Source organism: Furipterus horrens, unplaced genomic scaffold (assembly GCF_987537825.1).
Source record: "Furipterus horrens unplaced genomic scaffold, mFurHor1.1.pri manual_scaffold_5, whole genome shotgun sequence".
NCBI classification, from domain to species: Eukaryota; Metazoa; Chordata; class Mammalia; order Chiroptera; family Furipteridae; genus Furipterus; species Furipterus horrens.
In genome coordinates, this window is record NW_028327175.1 from 49660985 (window position 1) to 49680215 (window position 19231).

Here is a 19231-nt window from a genome sequence, read left to right on the forward strand (position 1 = left end):
TGTGCCTGGCTTCCTTTTCAGAGCTGCTTCTTGCTGTTTCAGGTTAAAATCCTGCTACATTGGTGGTGTCTTCCAGCTTTGATCTTTGAACTTAATTTCCCTTTGCAGCTGCTGCTTCGTGTTTTTTTTTTTTTTTTTTTCTCTTTTCTGTCTTTCTGTCCTTTTCTTATGGTCATTTTATAAAGTACTTTAAACATATAGTATTTGGGGAGGGAAAGGCAAATAATAATAAAGTTTATAAAGCAAAAGGTGCAAATCCCTCTGATAGCAGCTTGCTGAGACCTTCCAGATATTTTTCTGAACATGTATAAATGTGTGTTTTTAAAAGTAAAAATTGGTCATATGCATATTGTTTTGTAGTTTGCTTTATTTCATTTAGTAGTTAAAAAGACATTTTCCTATAGCTCTAACACATTTCTTTTAATGGCTGAATCATATATTTATATAGTAATTTAACCAGTTCCCCTTTCATGGGCTTGTTAGATATCTACTTGTTTTTCCATCTTGCAGCTTTCAAATACTGCTGATCCTCATTGTTAAAGTGGAGGTTAGCAGCTTATTTTACATCAACCTAAGGTCTCCTCTCTTAACTCTTTTCAAGGGGTATTAGTGGAGTTCTGTCAAGAGCTATCCTATTAGGGCACTGGCACATAGCTTTGTTAAAAGGTGAGAGTTGATATTTAAGCTTGGTGTAAATCCTTTAGTTTGGTGCTATGTGTATTTTACTAAAAAGAAACACTCAAAGTTATTTACTTGTTTGTTTGTTTATAATTTACATGTGGCATCCTGGAGGAGAGTGTTTGTGGTGCAGTGTTAGCGGTAGACCCAGATTGAAGAGTACAGAAATGAATGAGAAAATAGAGATGGAGAGCTTAAGTAGGTCTTTGTCACACACTTGACTTTGAGAGGGTCGGGGAGAAAAAGAGGCAGTTCTTGGCATTTGCTTTTTGTTGGTACTTTGCCTTTTGAAAGTAGTTCAAGTTGGATCTCTATGTTATGTAATTTTCCCTTTTCTTAATCTTTCTAGCCTCCACCAGGCAATGTGAAAATGCCTAATGTACCCAGTACACAACCAGCAATAATGAAACCAACAGAGGAACAGCCAGCTTATACACAGATTGCAAAGGTTAGTTCATGTTATTACGTAAATTGATATTGGAAATTACAGTGTCAGTGTCATTTACTTCCTTCTTTTACCTCATTATTTTATAAAATAGAAGATATTACAAGTTCTTGCATTGGGAACCTTATATACATTTAACTCAATTTATAAGAGCCAATTCAGTTGCTCTTTTCTCCATTTGTCTGTTTTCCACAATTCTTTCTTTGTTTCTGTTATTCACTCTTTTAGGCACAGAAGTCATCTTAATTTCATTTTCCAAATAACCTGAGAACTCTGACTGCTGTTAGAATATTTTTCTGTCCTAATAGTCCAATGTTCCCATGAAGGTTTTCATAACCAGAAGACCAAAATGGGTCAAATATCTATATAATACTTTCTGGGACTGTGATCTTCAGTGAATTCCTATATTTTGGAAGAGCGTTTGAATTAGGTTTGTAACATAGTAGAGGGAGAAGTAGAAGATAGCATATCAATATTATAATATTTATACTAATGACAACCTACTTAAATTTTTTTGTTTAGGAACATGCCTTGGCCCAAGCAGAACTTCTTAAGCGCCAGGAAGAACTAGAAAGAAAAGCAGCAGAATTAGATCGTCGAGAACGTGAAATGCAAAACCTCAGTCAACATGGTAGTATACAAGATGTTTAAAATAAAAATAACCTTTAAACACTTTAAATTATGCCTGTACTGCTTCTAGGTCATTTGGTTTGTGAATAAAACTCTGCCCTGTTTTCCTATACTAGCAAGGAGATCAGACACAACAGATTTTCTACTGATTCTGTGTAGCTCTTTGATCTTGGCTGTTTTGCATAGTCTTTTGTTAAATTAGAGCAGTGTGAGCCTTATCACACAGAAAGTGAATTTGAATATGACAATTTTGGTTAAGTCAAAGGCCAGGAGCCTTTGATTATGCTGTTGGGCTGTCTTTGTGGCTAATGAAACTTTGAATACATGGGAGTGTGCTTTACATTTGACTCTTCTGGTTTAGTTAGCCTAGTTTCAAATTATCTCTCCTGATCCTCACAGGTATGTTGTACCTGTCAAATCATGTGATGACTCTAGGAAGCTTAGGGTATTTTGATGATGCCAAAGAAATAAAGAAATGCTAAATTATTGGCTATGAAATCCATTCAGGCTATGACTACCAAATGCCTCTTCAAGGGAGTATTTTAGAGAGAGCTAGCAGTCTGTGGGTAAGAAGGGATAAGAGACCTAGACAAGTCATTGTTAATATGTCTGGGATAGTGATGGGATGAAAAAACTAGGACAACAATAATAAATGATCTGTTTCTTCTTTATCTTAGAATGTATAAATCCAGGGGTTCCTGAGGATACATTTGTCCTGAGCCATTTTCTTGCTTGCAGCATCAGAGACAGCATCTCTAAAAGGAGAAACTAAGCGTGTAATTGAAATCAATGTTTCTGAGTTACCTGTAACTAAAATCTATTATATTTCCTTAATGTTGACTAATACAACTTATTTTTTATAAGAAACATTTTAGTAAAGGTTGTAATGAAGAGGGAGAAATTAAGAGTTAGATTTGTAGTATGTTATATGTTTGATCCTCCATACAATTTTGTGAAGGGTGGTTGTTATTCTCATTTTTTGGATGTATAAACAAAGTCTTCAGGAGGTTAACTTGCCCAAGGCCTCCTAGACAGTACATGGCTTGGTACTTCTGGTTTCAGAGCCTTTTTCTTTACTGTCATGCTCTGCTTCTTATCAGGTAGTATGAGGATTGTGTGAGAAATGTCTGAACTACCTGAAATTTAAAAAGATGATAAACAGTGGAGACATGTTGGGGAGAATTAGAAATATATCATGAATTTTTACTGCTATGAAAATTTTCCTGGTCTATAAAATGTATGTAAAATCTAATTTTAAAAAGTGGGATTATAATATCTAAAATGAGAAAATTGCCTTTAGATGTTAATTTTGCTGTCCATTTTTAATGTTTGAGTTCTTGTTTTAATTTTAGTTTTATATTCCCCTCATTTGTTCTCTATTTTCAACCTAAATTCTTTATATAGATACATTTTTTTCTCTCACATTTAAAATTTTTTTCTCTGGGTTTCTTCTGAAGGTGGTTTAACTCCTCAGCTTCTTTTTTATGACTGTTTCATGTTTTCTGATAGTTTTATAATTTTCTTATGTATCTTTTGGGTATTATTTTTTTGAGACTTTGGTATTTCTGAATTTGATACTTTTAGTGTTGGTTAATTTTATATTTCTTCATGGAGTTAACAGTAGAAAATTGGAAAGATTCAAAAGCTGTATCTTCCTTCCCCACATGGGTTAGGAATGATATTTAAAGATTTAATATGCTTAGGAAGATTGTAGAGATTTAAAAACTACATGGTCTGCACCTGAGAGCCAGATTCTTGGAACTTTGAAATAAATTTGTTTTTAGGTCAGAGTCATAGGGTACCTATGTTCTTTTTTCTTTTCGTGTTTCAACTGTACATAAAGTTCCTGATAAATATTACATGACACTGGAAAATTACTTTACCATCTAATGTTTTCTGAAGTGACTCCAGGAAAAATTATAAAGATATAAGGATTGGATTTCAAAGTTTCCAAGAAAGTAGAGATACAGTGTTATATTTGTAAAACACCTATTAAAACAATAGATAATGAAGGAAAATCTTGGAGGACTTCAAGAAATCAACAGCAACACACTCATAGTAGGGGACTTTAACACCCTTTTGTCAACAATAGCTAGATTTTCCAAGCAAAGAAACAACAAGGATGTTGTGGCATTGAACAACACTCTAGATTAAATAGACTTAATTGATAATATACAGAAAATTTCACCTCAAAGAAGCGAAATGCACATTCTTTTCAAGTGCACATGGAACATTTTCAAAGATACACCACATGGTAGGACACAAAACAAGCCTCAGCAAATTCAAGAAAACTGAAATTATATCAAGCATCTTCTAAGATCACATTGGCTTGAAACTAGAAACCAACCTCAAGGAAAAAATTCAAAAACACGCAAATTCATGGTGACTAAATAACATGCTACTAAATTATGAATGGATTGACAATGAGTTCAAGGAAGAAATCAAGATGTTTTTGGAAACAAATGAAAATGAATGCACAACAGCCCCAAACCTATGGAACACAGCGAAGGCTGTCCTAAGAGGGAAGTTCATAGCAATACAGGCCTACCTAAAAAAGACAGAAAAATTTCAAATAAACAACCCAACCTTACATCTACAAGAACTAGAAGAATAACAACAAACAAAGCCCAGAGTGAGTAGAAGGAAGGAAATAAGATCAGGGCAGAATTAAGTGACATAGAGACTAAAAGAACAATTCAAAGGATAATTAAATCCAGGAGCTGCTTTTTTGAAAAGATAAAATCGACAAGCCTTTAACCAGACTCATCAAGAAAAAAAGAGAGAGGACTGAAGTAAATAAAATCAGAGGTGAAAGAGGAGAAATCACAACTGATACCACAGAAATACAAGAGATTGTAAGAAATTTCTACGAACAGCTATATGCCAAGAAATTTGACAACCTGGGCAAAACAAAGATTTCTAGAAACATATAATCTTCCTAAACTGAGACAAGAAGAAAATTCCTGAATAGACCTATAAAAACTAGTGAAATTGAAGCAATAATAAAAAAAACTTGTGAAACACAAAAGCCCTGGACCAGAGGGCTTCACACATGAATTTTACCAAACATTTAGGGAAGAGCTAACTCCTGTCCTTCGCAAACTGTTAAAAAAATATTTCAAGAAGAGGGAAGACTCTCACATTTTTTCTATGATGCCAGTATTATCCTAATTCCAAAACCAGATCAAGACACAGTGAAGAAAGAAAACTACAGGCTAGTGTTGCTGATGAACATAGATGCTAAAATCCTCAACAAAATTAGCCAAGTGGATCTAGCAATACATTAAAAAGATCATACACCATGATCAAAAGGATTCATCCCAGGGATGCAACGATGGTATAATATCTGCAAATCAGTAAACATAATATACCACATAAACAAAATGAAAGACAAAATCATATGATCACATCAAATAGTAGATGCTGAAAAAAACATTTGATATAAAGTACAGCACCCATATATGATAAAAACACTCAGCAAAGTGGGAATAGAGGATGCATACCTCCGCAAAATAAAGGCCATATGTGAGAAATCTACAGCCAACATCATACTCAACAGGCAAAAACTAAGATCCCTCTAAGATCAAGAACAAGACAAGGGTGCTGACTTTTGCCACTTTTATTCAAGATAGTATTGAAGTTCTAGTCACAGTGATCAGACAAGAGAAAGAAATAAAAGGCATCCAAATTGGAAAAGAGGAGTAAAATGGTCATTATTTGCAGATGATATGATAGTGTACATAGAAAACCCTATAGGCTCCACCAAAAAACTACTCAACCTAATAAGTGAATATGGCAAAATAGTGGGATACAGTCAATATGCACAAATTGAATGCACTTTTATACACTAATAATGAAATATCAGAAACAGAAACTAGGGAAAAAAATCCCATTTATTATAGCATCAGGAAAAATAAAGTACCTAGGAATAAACTTAACCAAGGAGATAAAAGGCCTGTACTCTGAAAACTACATAACACTGAAGAAAAAAATTAAGAAGGATACAAATAAATGGATATAAATACCGTCATCATAGATGGTAGAATTAACATCATTAAAATGTCCATACTACCCAAAATAATCTATAGATTCAGTTCAATCCATCCCTATTAAAATACCAATGACATATTTCACAGATTTAGAACAAGTATTTCAAAAATTTATAAATGGATCCAAAAATGACCCCAAATAGTCTCAGCAACCTTCAGGAAGAAAAACAAATTAGGAGGGATCACAATACCTGGTTTCAAACTATTACAAGGCCACTGTAATCAAAACAGTCTGGTACTGGCATGAGAACAGACACATAGATCAATTGAACAGAATAGAGAGCCCAGAAATAAGCCCAGGTCTCTATAATCAATCAATATTTAACAAACGGGGTAGGAGCATAAAATGGAGTAAAGATATCCTCTTCAACAAATGGTGTTGGGAGAACTGGAATGGTACACGGAAAAAAATAAAATTACACCACCAATGTACACCTTACACCAGAATGAACTCAAAATGGATAAAAGATTTAAACATAAGCCATGATACCATAAAACTCCTAGAGGAAAACACAGGCAGTAAAATTTCAGATATCCCATGCAGCAACATTTTCACCAATATATCTCCTGGGGCAAAGGAAATAAAAGAAAGAATAAACAAGTGGGACTACATTGAACTAAAAAGCGTCCTCTCAGCTAAAAAAAACATAAGCAAAATGAAAAGGGAACCAACCCTATGGGAAAACATAATTGCCAGTGATGTCTTGGACAAAGGTTTGATCTCCAAAATATATAAAGAATTCATATGACTCAACATCAGGAAGACAAACAATTCACTTAAAAAATGGGCAAAGGACCTGAACAGACACGTCTCAAAGGAGGATATACAGAGGGCCCATAGACATGAAAGGATGCTCAACATCACTAGCCATCAGAGAGATGCAAATTAAAACCACAATGAGATACCACCTCACATCGATCTGAATGGCCATCATTCACTAATTAGCAAACAAGTGCTGGCAAGGATGTGGAGGAAAGGGAACCCTAGTGCAGTGTTGGTGGGAATGCAGACTGGTGCAGCCACTATGGAAAACAGTATGGAATTTCCTCAGAAAACTAAAAATGGAACTGTTCTTTGATCCAGTGTTTCCACTGCTGTATTATACCCAAAGAATCCTGAAACACCAATTCACAAGAACCTATACACCCCTATGTTTATGGCAGCATTATTTACAATACCCAAGTGCTGGAAACAGCCTTAGTGCCCAGCCTTAGCGCCCATCAGTAAATGAGTGGTTGAAAAAAGTATGGTATAGCCCTGACTGCTGTGGCTCAGTGGATTGAGTGTCGGCCTGCGAGCCAAGTGTTGCTGGTTTGATTCCCAGTCAGGGCACATTATTAGGTTGCATGTCAGGTCCCCAGTTAGGGGCGTGAGTGAGAGACAACCACACAGTGATGTTTCTCTCCCTCTCTTTCTCCTTTCCCCTCTCTCTAAAAAATAAAACAAAACAAATAAATTATTAAAAAACAAAACAAAAACTATGGTATAGTTACGCAACAGAATACTACGCAGCAGAAAGAAAGAACACCCACCTTTTGTGACAGCATGGATGGAACTGAAGAGTATTATGCTAAGGGAAATAAACCAGGTGACAAAAGACAAATACCGTATGATTTCACTTGTAACAGGAACCTAATGAACAAAACAAACAAGCGAGCAAAGTAGAACCACAGGCATGGAAACAAGGAACAGACTGACAGTGACCAGAGGGGAGGGGGGAAAGAAGAGGAAGGGTCTAGTCAAGGGACATGTATAAATGACCCATGGACATGGACTACAGGGTAGGGATTGACTGTGAGAGTGAGAGAGAACCAGGGGGGAAAATTGGGACACCGTAATAGAACAATAAAAAAACAAAACAATAGATAATGTTCTTTATTTTGAAATAAAAAATAAGAATAGCCCATATTTGTCCTAATATAAATAACTTTTTGCTTTACATTTTGCAGGCAGAAAAAATAATTGGCCACCTCTTCCTAGCAATTTTCCTGTGGGACCCTGTTTCTATCAGGATTTTTCTGTAGACATTCCTGTAGAATTCCAGAAGACAGTAAAGATTATGTACTACTTGTGGATGTGTGAGTACAGAATAAATTATATATTTGTTCAAAAAGTTTATATTTTATTGTCAAAATCCGTTTTTTTTGGAACTCATATATTAAGGATAGTATTATTAATTGGTCTTTTCCTATAGTTCTTTTAATTTTCAAAGTGAAATATATATTTGGGTACTGTATGTGACAATCTTAAGTTCTTAGCTGAGGAAAACCTGTATAGTGAGAACTGGCATTCTTTTGAGGAAAAGACTTCTCTGTCACATAGGTGGAACTTTACAATAATCCATTTTCCTTAAAAAAATATTTTCCAGGAAATATTTGCTGTGAAAAAATTATGCATACTATTTTTATGCAAATGAAGTTCATTAAAAATTCTGTTATGCATTATGACTTTTAAAAGGGCATAAAATATTATAATATTGTAAACTGATATTTCTTATAGCTTTGAGCATAATTTACACTTTATTTTCAAGTGGGGATAAATACTTTCATTTTTGAAATTATCTAATTAATAAAGGATGCTTTATTGAACAGGACATTAGGATGTACATTTTAGGTTGTGATACGTTCCTTTGAGTATAATTACAGCTCATGGAATACTAAAGTAAAATGTCTAGCTGTTAATAGTTTGCTGTATTTACACAGAATTCCTACTTGTTTCATTTTCTTTTTTAAAAATGTATTTTATCACTATGAAATATGTTTTGGTGGAGATCAATGACTGGAACTTCTAATATTTTTTTAATCTTCACCTGAGGACATGCTCACTGATTTGAGAGAGATGAGAGAGGAGGAGAGAGAGAGAGACAGACAGAGAGAGAGAGAGAGAGAGAGAGAGAGAGAAACTTTTGATCTGTTGCCTCCCTGACCGGGGAAGGCACCCGCAACCTAGGTATGTGCCGTGGCTAGGAACTGAACCTGCAGCCTTTTGGTGCACAGGGCAGCACTCCAGCCAACTGAGCCACACCGGCTAGGGCTCTGTTTCATTTTCATTACAAACAGTTGTCTCAGTCATTTTGAGTTGTCTCATATCATTTTGTCAGTAGAAGAGGTAGCTATCACAGCTTCTTACTTGCACAACCTCTGGGTTAATGGATAATTTGTAGGGTGCATTCTTGATGGAGGAAACTTGTGTTTTTTTCCTGTATGATTAGGGAGCCCCCCCCCCCCCAGTATATTAAGTAATGTTCTCAAAATCTTTTAGGAGCATTTTCACATATGTGAAGTTACCCTGAAATGTAAGAAGTGATTTCTCATTGATAGTACATTTTAACCCTTATTTTTAATTTATTTTTGAGCTTTTTGTTGTTGATCTAATATCTTTTCCTGAATCCCCAGTGTCAGTATCATATATTGTTAGCATTAAATATTTTGATTCCACGTGCTAACTCATAATTTTATTTAATCAATATAATCATTTAATATATGCAAATATATATAATAACCATTTTTTAGTGTCCAAAAATTGGCCTAACATTTTAGGTATAAGTTCATTGGCTTAGTGAAAAGCATATTTTGTTGGTGGAAATGGGGGGTAGAAGAAAATTCAATAAGGGATTTAGTAAATAGAAATTGAATGGGGAAGACAATTAATTTTAAATGAATGATTAACTTTACCAATGCTGATTGTTTCAAATTTGGTCTGTTTTGTTGTAGAAATATATAACTTTCTGAGGTTCTTAGAAATGATACAGTTGCCTATAGTTTTTCCTAATCTTGCTCAGTTGACAGATCTATTAACTGTATTCAAAGAGGGCTCATAATTCCAGTTAAGGTTCTGATTTGAAGAAGCATTCCCTGGAACAAAGTAAGATCTAGTATCAGCTCAGTAATGCCTCTAAATTTCATAGAATAGAAGCTATTTAAATAAGCTATTTTCAAGAAGTGCCAACTTTTTACTGACTTTGGAATTGACTAGTGCTTTCACACTGTAATTATAATGAGAGGTAACATTTATTGAGGATTTACTTTGTGCAAGGCACAGTGCTAATCACTTTTATATACATTACGTTATTAAACTGTAACCAGGCTGTGAAGCAGGCATTATATTGTCTAGTTCTATAGATAGGGAAACTAAAGCATAGAGAATATGAGTAACTTGTTCAACATTACACAGGGAGTAGGGTTGGAGCTGGATAGTTTGACTCCACAGAGTCTAGACTTACATGTTATACCACCTATAGAGTACCAAAATGAAGAAATAACTCACATTTTAAACCCAAATACAATGCAGATATGCTTTCAAAAGTACCTTGCTTGAAGCAGTTAGAAATATCACTGTGAAGTAATCTCAGCCTCTTTACATGTATCCTAGATTTAAAAGAAACAAAGGAAGAAAAAATAAAAACAAGCTAGCTACATTAAACACTATTTAGTGAAGAAGATAATATGCTGTTATAAAGCTGTTTATATAAGGTGTCTTATAATGCAGAGTTTACCAAGTAGAATATTGTAGTGATAGTTGCAAATTTAGGTCCACTAATACCAGATTTGAGTTTTTAATAAAGCAAATCGAAATTGTGTATGAAGAAGAATCATTCAACTTGAAAATCATATAAACAAGATGACCTAAATATTTCATTAGTGTTCTACCTACACTTGGAATCCAACAAGTAGATTGGAATTGTATTGAAATTAGCAACCCAGAATCATGCATTTCATGTTACCTTGCCTTTCTTTCTCTTTCTATTTTTTTCTCTGTATAAGTGGACCAATTACTTAGTAAGTACGCTTACACATTTTACTCTTCATTGGAGTGCAGATAAATAATTTTTTGATTATAGTTGTTTGTTACTATAAAAACAAAAAACTTTTAATAGATTATACAAACTTAAATTGCTACTTAAAAAAAAAAATTAAACCTGGAGGAATTTTTGTGAACTTTAACGTACTCACACCCATATATTGTCTTTCTTAAGCAGATTAGTACATACATTTTTGAAAATTATTTCTCTGCCCTCGCCTGTGTGGCTCAGTTGACTAGAGTATCGTCCTGTGGACTGAAAGGTCCTGTGTTCAATTCCTGGTCAGGGCATATGCCTGGGTTGTGAGTTTGGTCCCCAGTTGGGTCGCATGCGAGAGGCAACTGATTAATGTTTCTTGCATCAATATTTCTCTCCTTCTCTTTCCCCCTCCTTTCCTCTCTCTCTCAGCATGTTCTTGGGTCAGGAAAAAATAAATAAGTAAAAATAAAAAAATAAAAATTATTTCTCTGAAGGTTGATATTTGAGTTACAATGTTCTGAATATTTAATACATTTTTAGGCAGTTAGATGCCATTTAATGTTACAGAGTTATGATTTTTTATCTTACAATCTTTTGAAATCTGTTTTTAAGCCCTTAACAGAACTACTTTTATTTTGAGGCAAAAGATTTTGATTAAATTTGTTAGTAAGCTAGATTTCATGAGAGTTAGAAACCTTAATGGGAGTAAAGTAATTAGTAAGAGTCATTCTTGTGTAGTAGAATGAAATAGAATTTAAGGCTGGAAGAGCTCCTGCATTTCTATAGCTGAAAAATTAAAACACAGATAGATTAATTAGCTCAGTAGCATAACCTAGATTGTTTTCCTCTGGAACTTTTACTCTAGAGATTATGTATTTATCTAGTTGTTAGATGAGAGCAACTTAGATGAGGCATCTTTGAATGCGTGTTTTTGTCCTGTTTTCTTAATTATTAATTTTATGTGATTAATAGTTTAAAGAGATATTAAAGTTTATTTTTATGTATGTTGTGATGGTTTTATTACTTAGATTCACTAGGTTTTTCACTTGTTATTTTTAATTCAAAAAGTTGTTTGTTGGTATATTTTTATTGTATTGATTATTTACATTAAACTTATTTTAACTTTTGAAAGAATTTATTTCCTATAATAAATTCAGCCGGTGAATACATTTTTGAAAGTGCTTAAAATTATTAATTATAATGGGTAAATATGGTTCTTTAGGATTATAGTGTAGTTACATTTACTCAGATTCCTTATTTTTGTCTGTCAGGGAAAGTAATTATTAACAACCTAAAAAGAGTTTGCCAAGATCTACTTGTGTTAACGAAAGAAAGGTCTGCCACCTGAGCTGAAATGCGTCATGGTGTACTTATTTTTTTCTTTAATAAGTTTAATCCTCTACCAAAACACAGTTTATATTCCACAACTTTCAAAAAATGGACAACTCAATGAAGATGAGTTAATAATTCTTAGAGGTTGACTATATAGTCACTGAAAATATATACTGTATTAGGTATTTTTAATCCAATGATTCTAATTTTATTGCTTAAAAATGTCATGATGAGATTGCAGAGGGCACAAATCTTCTGTGTATAATATGCTTGTAGAGACATACAGTTCTGAGTGTAGGATCTTTTCCCTCCCAAGTCCTGGTTCTTTTCCTGGGAGGCACTACTTAATTTGGGGGCATTGGATCAAGAGACATATCACATGTTTCCCTCTCAGGAAAGAGGCCCTTCAGGTAGTTCGTCTCTGGTTTAGCTGTGTAACTGCCCTTTATGAAAGGGCCAAAAGAATTTTTGCCAAACAGTGCATGTATTAGGACTACTTTTCCTGTGAGTACTCTGTTTTCAAATCAAATGTGTAAGAAACAGCAATGTTTTGAAAAAAGCTAAATGAAAACATGTGGTAGAATACATTTGCCCTCGGGAAGTATCTTTTTCATTTATAATTTTTGTTGCAAGAACTCATAAATTGAATGTAAACATTTTTATTTTGTTTTTTTTATTCCACAGTCCACGCTGTAACACTGTTTCTAAATATTTTCGGTTGCTTGGCTTGGATTTGTGTTGATTCTACAAGAGGAGTTGATTTTGGATTGAGTATCCTGTGGTTCTTGCTTTTTACTCCTTGTTCATTTGTCTGTTGGTACAGACCACTTTATGGAGCTTTCAGGTAAAATGTGTGTACTTTAAAATATGTTCTTTAAAATCTGTGAGGAAAATAATTTGTGGTATACCTTAAAGGAAAAGTGACACATTTTCATTTAAAATTTAAAAAATTATGGTATAGCACCTTCAGAAAAGTCTATATTCACGTGCCTGTGTACTCATTAGGTTTTTTATTTTTCACGTCAGACAGGTAATGTGCTAATGTCATAACAAGGTCTGAGGGAGGCATATCTCACACAAGGGTCTCATTAAGTTTTTAAGTCATAAAATCCCATATTTTCTCCCACTTCAGAAAAAATTAAACATGAAAATGAATGAATGAAAAATGAGAGCAGCCTTAGGTCTTAATATTTGTAAAAGATTCTGCTCCATATGACACAATTAACTTTTAAGAAAATTTTGCTTTTCATTCCCTTCTTCAAAAAAAAAAAAAAGTTCACAAGTGGTCATTATAGCCCAATATTTAAAAGGAATCACTTTCACCTAGCAACTTTGCAATTATTTTCTGTGTAAATTCACTGGGTTTTTCAAAAGACTGTAACGTTTTAAAACTACTTAGACTTTTAAGACAAAGTATAATACTTTGTGTGATATATTTTAATCAGTGGTTAGGATTAACATTTCCTAAGTGCATGTTCTGTAGGATTTTAGTAGATGTTGTGGAAAAAAAGGGTTCATTAGCTTAAGTTTGGAAACAGCTGAATAATAAAGTTAATAAGCAAGTTTCTTCATTTTAGGATTTCTTAGACTCCTTAAGAGCCTGGTGTGCTTTGTGATTTGACCATGAAACCATTATAATAATAATTATTATTATTATTTTGTGGAGCACCTTTTTGAACTGTTCTTTTAAGAAAAAAACACTGGGAAATGCTGATTTAGATGACAGTCCTGTTTGAGGTCATATATCCAATTGTTTATCAGCTCATTTTCATTTGTATAAGTTAATTTATGAATAATGAACCTCTCTCAACTCTCATGAATTAGAGGCAGCATTACTAAGAAATAGGCATGTATTGTGCAGATGATACATTAGGGAAATTAGAGGGCCACATTCAAAATTTCTTTGATTAACTGGGATGTTTATCTCCCCACTCCTATTGCATACACACACACACACACACACACACACACAGGGAATTAGAAACCCAGATATGTAAACAGATGGGAAAAAATACCACACACACACACACACACACACACACACACACACACACACACACGGAATTAGAAACCCAGATATGTAAACAGATGGAAAAAAATACCATAAGGGAAAGAGAGAACATTAGGGAATTTGGAGAGAAAAGATGTCATTCAACAGAAAACTAAATTGGTTAGAAATAAAATAAAGGAAAGAAAATAGGCAGGAAGAGGGAAAAGAAGGAAAGAACCTTTGTACATACTGAAATATGGGAGGTTGGTGTCAGGGAAGGGGACAAGGGACTCCTGTAGATGTGGGTTGCAGAAGAATTAAAAGGGACTAGTTACACCTTGCATGATCTAGGAAGAGAGTTACTGCAGTTCTTTTCCTTGTTATCTAACCCTGGCTTGCAAAGCTTTTTAATTTTTAATTTTTTGATGTCTGGCCTCTTCCTGCCTACTTTCATCACGTTACTAGTGTATCTGTAATGATGCTGCGGGTGGCAATGGGGATGCATCAATTTGAGACTTTAACCCCTCTATTTTAAACACTCAATGACTAATGTACCCAAGAACAAATTTTAAAAGCCAGGCTTTTCTTTTTTTTTTGCCTTTTATTACTTGAAGTCATTCAGTTCCTTTTATCCTCCTTTTTGCCAGTTGAAATAAAAATGCTTTGTGGAACAGTTTTATTTCTGGCACTATTAATCTGTGGGCTAAATTCTTACCTGTATCTCCACCCTTTAGAGTATATCACAAATATGTTAATTATCTGAGTTTCATTTCACTATTTGGAGCAGAACTGAAAGGAAAAAATTTTCACAGGGAAAGTTAAAATTAAAATATTTGAAATCAGGAATTCCGATCAAGATGGAGGCATAGATAGACACGCTTTGCCTCCTCATGCAACTGCAGAGAGAATTACAATTAACCTCAAAAAGAAGAAAATAAATAACATTCAAAACTGTCAGAAAATCGAACTGTATGGATGTCTGACAACCAAGAATTTAAAGAAGACACATTTATCCAGACAGGCAGGAGGAGCGGAGATCCGAAGATGGGCGGAGAGGTGGCAGTGGCAAAACATTCATGTGTGGTGGATGAAAATTGGGAGGGACACCTTGGGAGCGAGTGATGCCAGCCCCAGGCCAGACTGCACAGCCCGGAGTTCCAGCACCAGGAAGATAAATTCCCATCATTTCTGGCTGTAAAAACCAGTGGGGGTTGGGGTGGCAGAAGAAAATGCTGGAGTTTCTGGAGACTCCACTTAAAGGGCCTACACAGACTTAGAACGTGTGCATACCTACCAACTCTGGTATTTAGCACCAGGGCAAGAGTTGGGAGGGCGCCAGTCCCATACGGGGAGTGGATGAAATGATTAGAAATGAGACCAATGCCGGACACACCATCAGAGGCCAGGTCCCCTCTCTGAACCCTCCTACCACACAGAGCCACAAAGCATTGAAGTGGTTGTCCTGCTTTGGTGATTACCTAAGGCTCCACCCCACACAATTTACAGGTGCCTTTTCTACAATAAGCCACACTACTAGGATGAAGTAAAAGCAGCTCTACCTTATACACAGAAACAAGCACAGGGAGGCTGCCAAATGAGGAGACAAAGAAATATGGCCCAAATGAAGAACAAAACAACCCCCCCCAAAAAGAACTAAATGAATCAGAGATAACCATCCTATCAGACGCAGAGTTCAAAACACTGGTGATCAGGATGCTGAAAGAATTCATTGAGTATGGTAACAACATAAAGGAAGAAATGAAGGCTACACTAAGTGAAATAAAGAAAAATCTACAGGAAACCAACAGTGAAGGGGAGAAAGCTGAAAATCAAATCAACAATTTAGAACATAAGGAAGAAATAAGCATTTGACCAGAACAGCAAGAAGAAACAAGAATTTTTAAAAATGAGGACAGTATGAGAAGCCTCAGGGACATCTCCAAATGTACCAACATCTGAATCATAGGGATGCCAGAAGGAGGAGAGGAAGAGCAGAAATTGAAAACTTATTTGAAAAAGATAATGAAAGGAAACTTCCCTAATTTGGTGAAGGAAAGAGACATACAAGTCCAGGAAGCACAGAGTCCCAAACAAATTGGACCCAAAAGGACCACACCAAGACACATAATTAAAATGCCAAACGTTAAAGACGAAGAGAGAATCTTAAAAGTAGCAAGAGAAAAGCAAAGGAGTTCCCATAAGGCTATCAGCTGATTTCTCAAAAGATACTTTGCAGGCAAGAAATATTCAAAGTGATCGAAAGCAAGGACCTAGAGCCTAGATTACTCTATCTAGCAAAGCTATCATTTAGAATGGAAGAGCAGATAAAGTACTTCCCAGACAAGGTAAAGCTAAAGGAGTTCATCATTGCCACGCCATTATTATTAAAGGGACTTATTTAAGTAAAAGAAGAACAAAACTATGAAGATTAAAATGATAGCAAATTCAAAACTATCAACAACTGAATCTAAAAACTGAAACTAAGCAAACAAGCAGAACAGAAACAGAATCATAGGTATGGAGATCATTTGGAGGGTTATCAGCTGGGAGGAGAAGGGGGAGAATAGGGGAAAAGGTACAAGGATTAAGAGCCATAACTTGTTGGTACAAAATAGACAGGGGAATGTTAAGAACAGTATAGAAAACAAAGAAGCCAAACAACTTATAGGCACAACCTATGGACATTCACTAAGGGGGGAAATTGCTGGAGGGAAAGGGGGTACCGGGCAAAGGGGGAAACTTGGGGTAACTGTAATAGTATGATCAATAAAATATAAAATATTTGAAATCATTAATATACCTTCATATGTAACTTTGGCATTTTCTTCATCCAGATTGCCAACCTTTTCTAAGTCTTTTCAGAAGTCTTAGTGAAATTTGTTAAACATTTATTAACCACAGATTTCTTCCTTAATATGAAACTCTCAAACGAGGTACATCGGATATGATTATTTATATTAAATATAGGGTTTTAAAAGGATTTTACTTATTTACGTAGCTGCTTTGAGATCAGTTTTGAGAAAGGGCTGAGTCAGAGGATATGAAGTGTTTTGTATTATGTTTTAAGAATGATGATTAAGAAATGAAACATGAGCATCTGAACATACTACATAACTAAAACTTTTTAGGCCAAGTTCACATATTTCTTAAGTTGTTACTGAAAACATTATTTTCTTTTTTGTATTAATCAGACCCTTGAGTAGATCTAAAGTGCTTTTTGAAAGTTTTCAATTAAAAAATAAAAAACTTCAGCTAAGGACATTTTTTCATTGCTTTTTGAGAGAGAGGAAGGGAGAAAGAGAAACATCGATTGTTTGCCTCCCATACCCACCCCGACTGGGGATTGTATGCACCCTGACTGGGGATTGAACCCTCAGTCTAGGCATGTGCTCTGAACAGGAATTGAACCCAAAACCTTTCCGTTATGGGACAACGCTCCAACCAACTGAGCCATACTAGCCAGGGCAGGTTTTTCAAGTTTCATTCTTCTCTGGCTAATGATGCATTTGCCTCTTCTGTCACAAAATTATTTAAATATCTACTGTGAATTTTATTTCTCCACAGTTCCCTATATGTGAGGAAAAGAATAGTTAGCAGTAAGAGCAACATGGCAGGGATTAATTTTAGAATAGAGGAACTTTTTTTTCTTGTAGGTGGGTGCTAATTCCCAGTTTCTACGTAGCTGTTATTAGCTTTGTGGTGGAGTCCTAAAAATAACTAGAGGGCATATCAGGAATTCTTTATTCTAAAATGATCCATTCTTTATCTGTTGTCCCTTGGTGAGTTGGAATTGCATTTTTAATTGCCTCCATGTCGATGCAGTCTAAATGTAAATAAATTCACTATCTCAATAAATTCTTTTTAAGGTTAACAATTAACCTTGTTATCAAGAACTTGTAATTTGCTTAATAATATGATGGCTGAATAAACCAGTTTTTATATTAACTCTAACCTGAGCAGAAAATGTAATTGTTTTAACTAAATTATAAATTGAGTTAAAGTATAATAGTCTTAAACTCATTGAAAATTTAAGTCTACATTTAACTATTATATGCAATAATCATATATAAGTCAAACTGATAATTACATATCATGATTTTTCAATGTGATAAAGTTAGACTCTATTTAGGAATAATCATTTTAAAATTAGTTATTAGAACTTCCGGCCAAGATGGAGGCTTAGACGGACACGCTCGGTCTCCTTCTACAACTAGAGAGGAATACAACTACTTCAAAACAAAAGATAACTAGAAATTCCAGAAAATAAAACTACACGGAAGCCCAACGTATGAAGTTATAAACCAGCGGCGCCCTTTGGGCAGGTAAGAAGAGCGAAAGGGGGCGGTGCTGTTTGCGGTAACACCAGGGACAGCGGCAAGGAGAGCAATCCCAGCTGCAGTCGAACCCCGGCAGCTCACAACCCCAATGCTGGGAAAAGCAGCCACCACATCATCGTCTCAAACGGTGAGGCCCAGAGGGCGGGAGGACGGATCCCGGTCTCCTAGCGGAATAACTGCAGGAATCCATCTTGGACCCCCGCCCCCACACAAAGCGCCACAGCGCTGCGAAATAGGTTGTGGATAGCCACTGGTCGCTGGGCAGTGACGACAAAGTGCCACAGCGTGGCGAGAAAGGTTGCTGGACCACCGCCGGTCGCTGGGTTGTGACGACAAAGGGCCACAGCGCGGCGAGAAAGGTTGCGGATCGCCGTCGATCGCTGGGTTGTGACGAGTACACAGGCACTGCCCCCTATAGCCGGCCCAAGAAAACAAAACGCATCTGTCAAAACGAGGCAGACAACTATAGAAATCCCGGTGGCGCAGCTCACCAGGCAACAGATGGAGAACCTGACAGATGAACAAATAAGAAACCTGTCAGAGGCTCAGTTCAGGGCCATTGTTGTCAGGTGGCTTACATAATTAACAAAAGATCTGGAAAAAGATGAGGAAGAATTGAAAAACACTCATACTGAAAGGAACAAAACCTCATACGAGACAGATGGTGAGGAAATAAAATCCAGAGTTCAAATCAACAAACCAGAACATAGAGAAGGAACAAACAGTCAACCAGAGCAGAGAGCGGAAACAGGAAGCAAAGAAAATGATGAGACGATCAGAAACCTCTGGGACAGCTATAAGAGATTGAACATATGGATTATCGGATTGCCAGAGGGTGAAGAAGAAGAACTAGAAATTGAAAAATTAAGTGAAAATATAATAAAGCAGAACTTCCCAAACTTGGGGAAGGAAATAGACTTACAGGTCCAGGAAGCACGGAGAGTTCCAGAAAAACTGGACCCAGGGAGAACCACTCCCAAGACACATTA

General features: G+C 35.5%; 1 protein-coding gene and 1 pseudogene across 2 annotated transcripts in view; one reads left to right on the plus strand and one right to left on the minus strand.

The window, feature by feature from the left end:
• The window catches only part of SCAMP1 (secretory carrier membrane protein 1), a 92557-nt gene that overhangs the window by 40040 nt on the left and 33286 nt on the right, over positions 1–19231 (plus strand). For both annotated transcript variants that reach the window (XM_090276407.1, XM_090276406.1), the window contains exons 3-6: positions 1028–1126; positions 1646–1754; positions 7753–7881; positions 12600–12759. In XM_090276407.1, coding sequence (XP_090132533.1) covers positions 1028–1126; positions 1646–1754; positions 7753–7881; positions 12600–12759 — 497 coding nt within the window. The remainder of the gene's footprint in view (positions 1–1027; positions 1127–1645; positions 1755–7752; positions 7882–12599; positions 12760–19231) is intronic.
• LOC150008577 (small nucleolar RNA U13) lies at positions 12936–13061 on the minus strand (annotated as a pseudogene).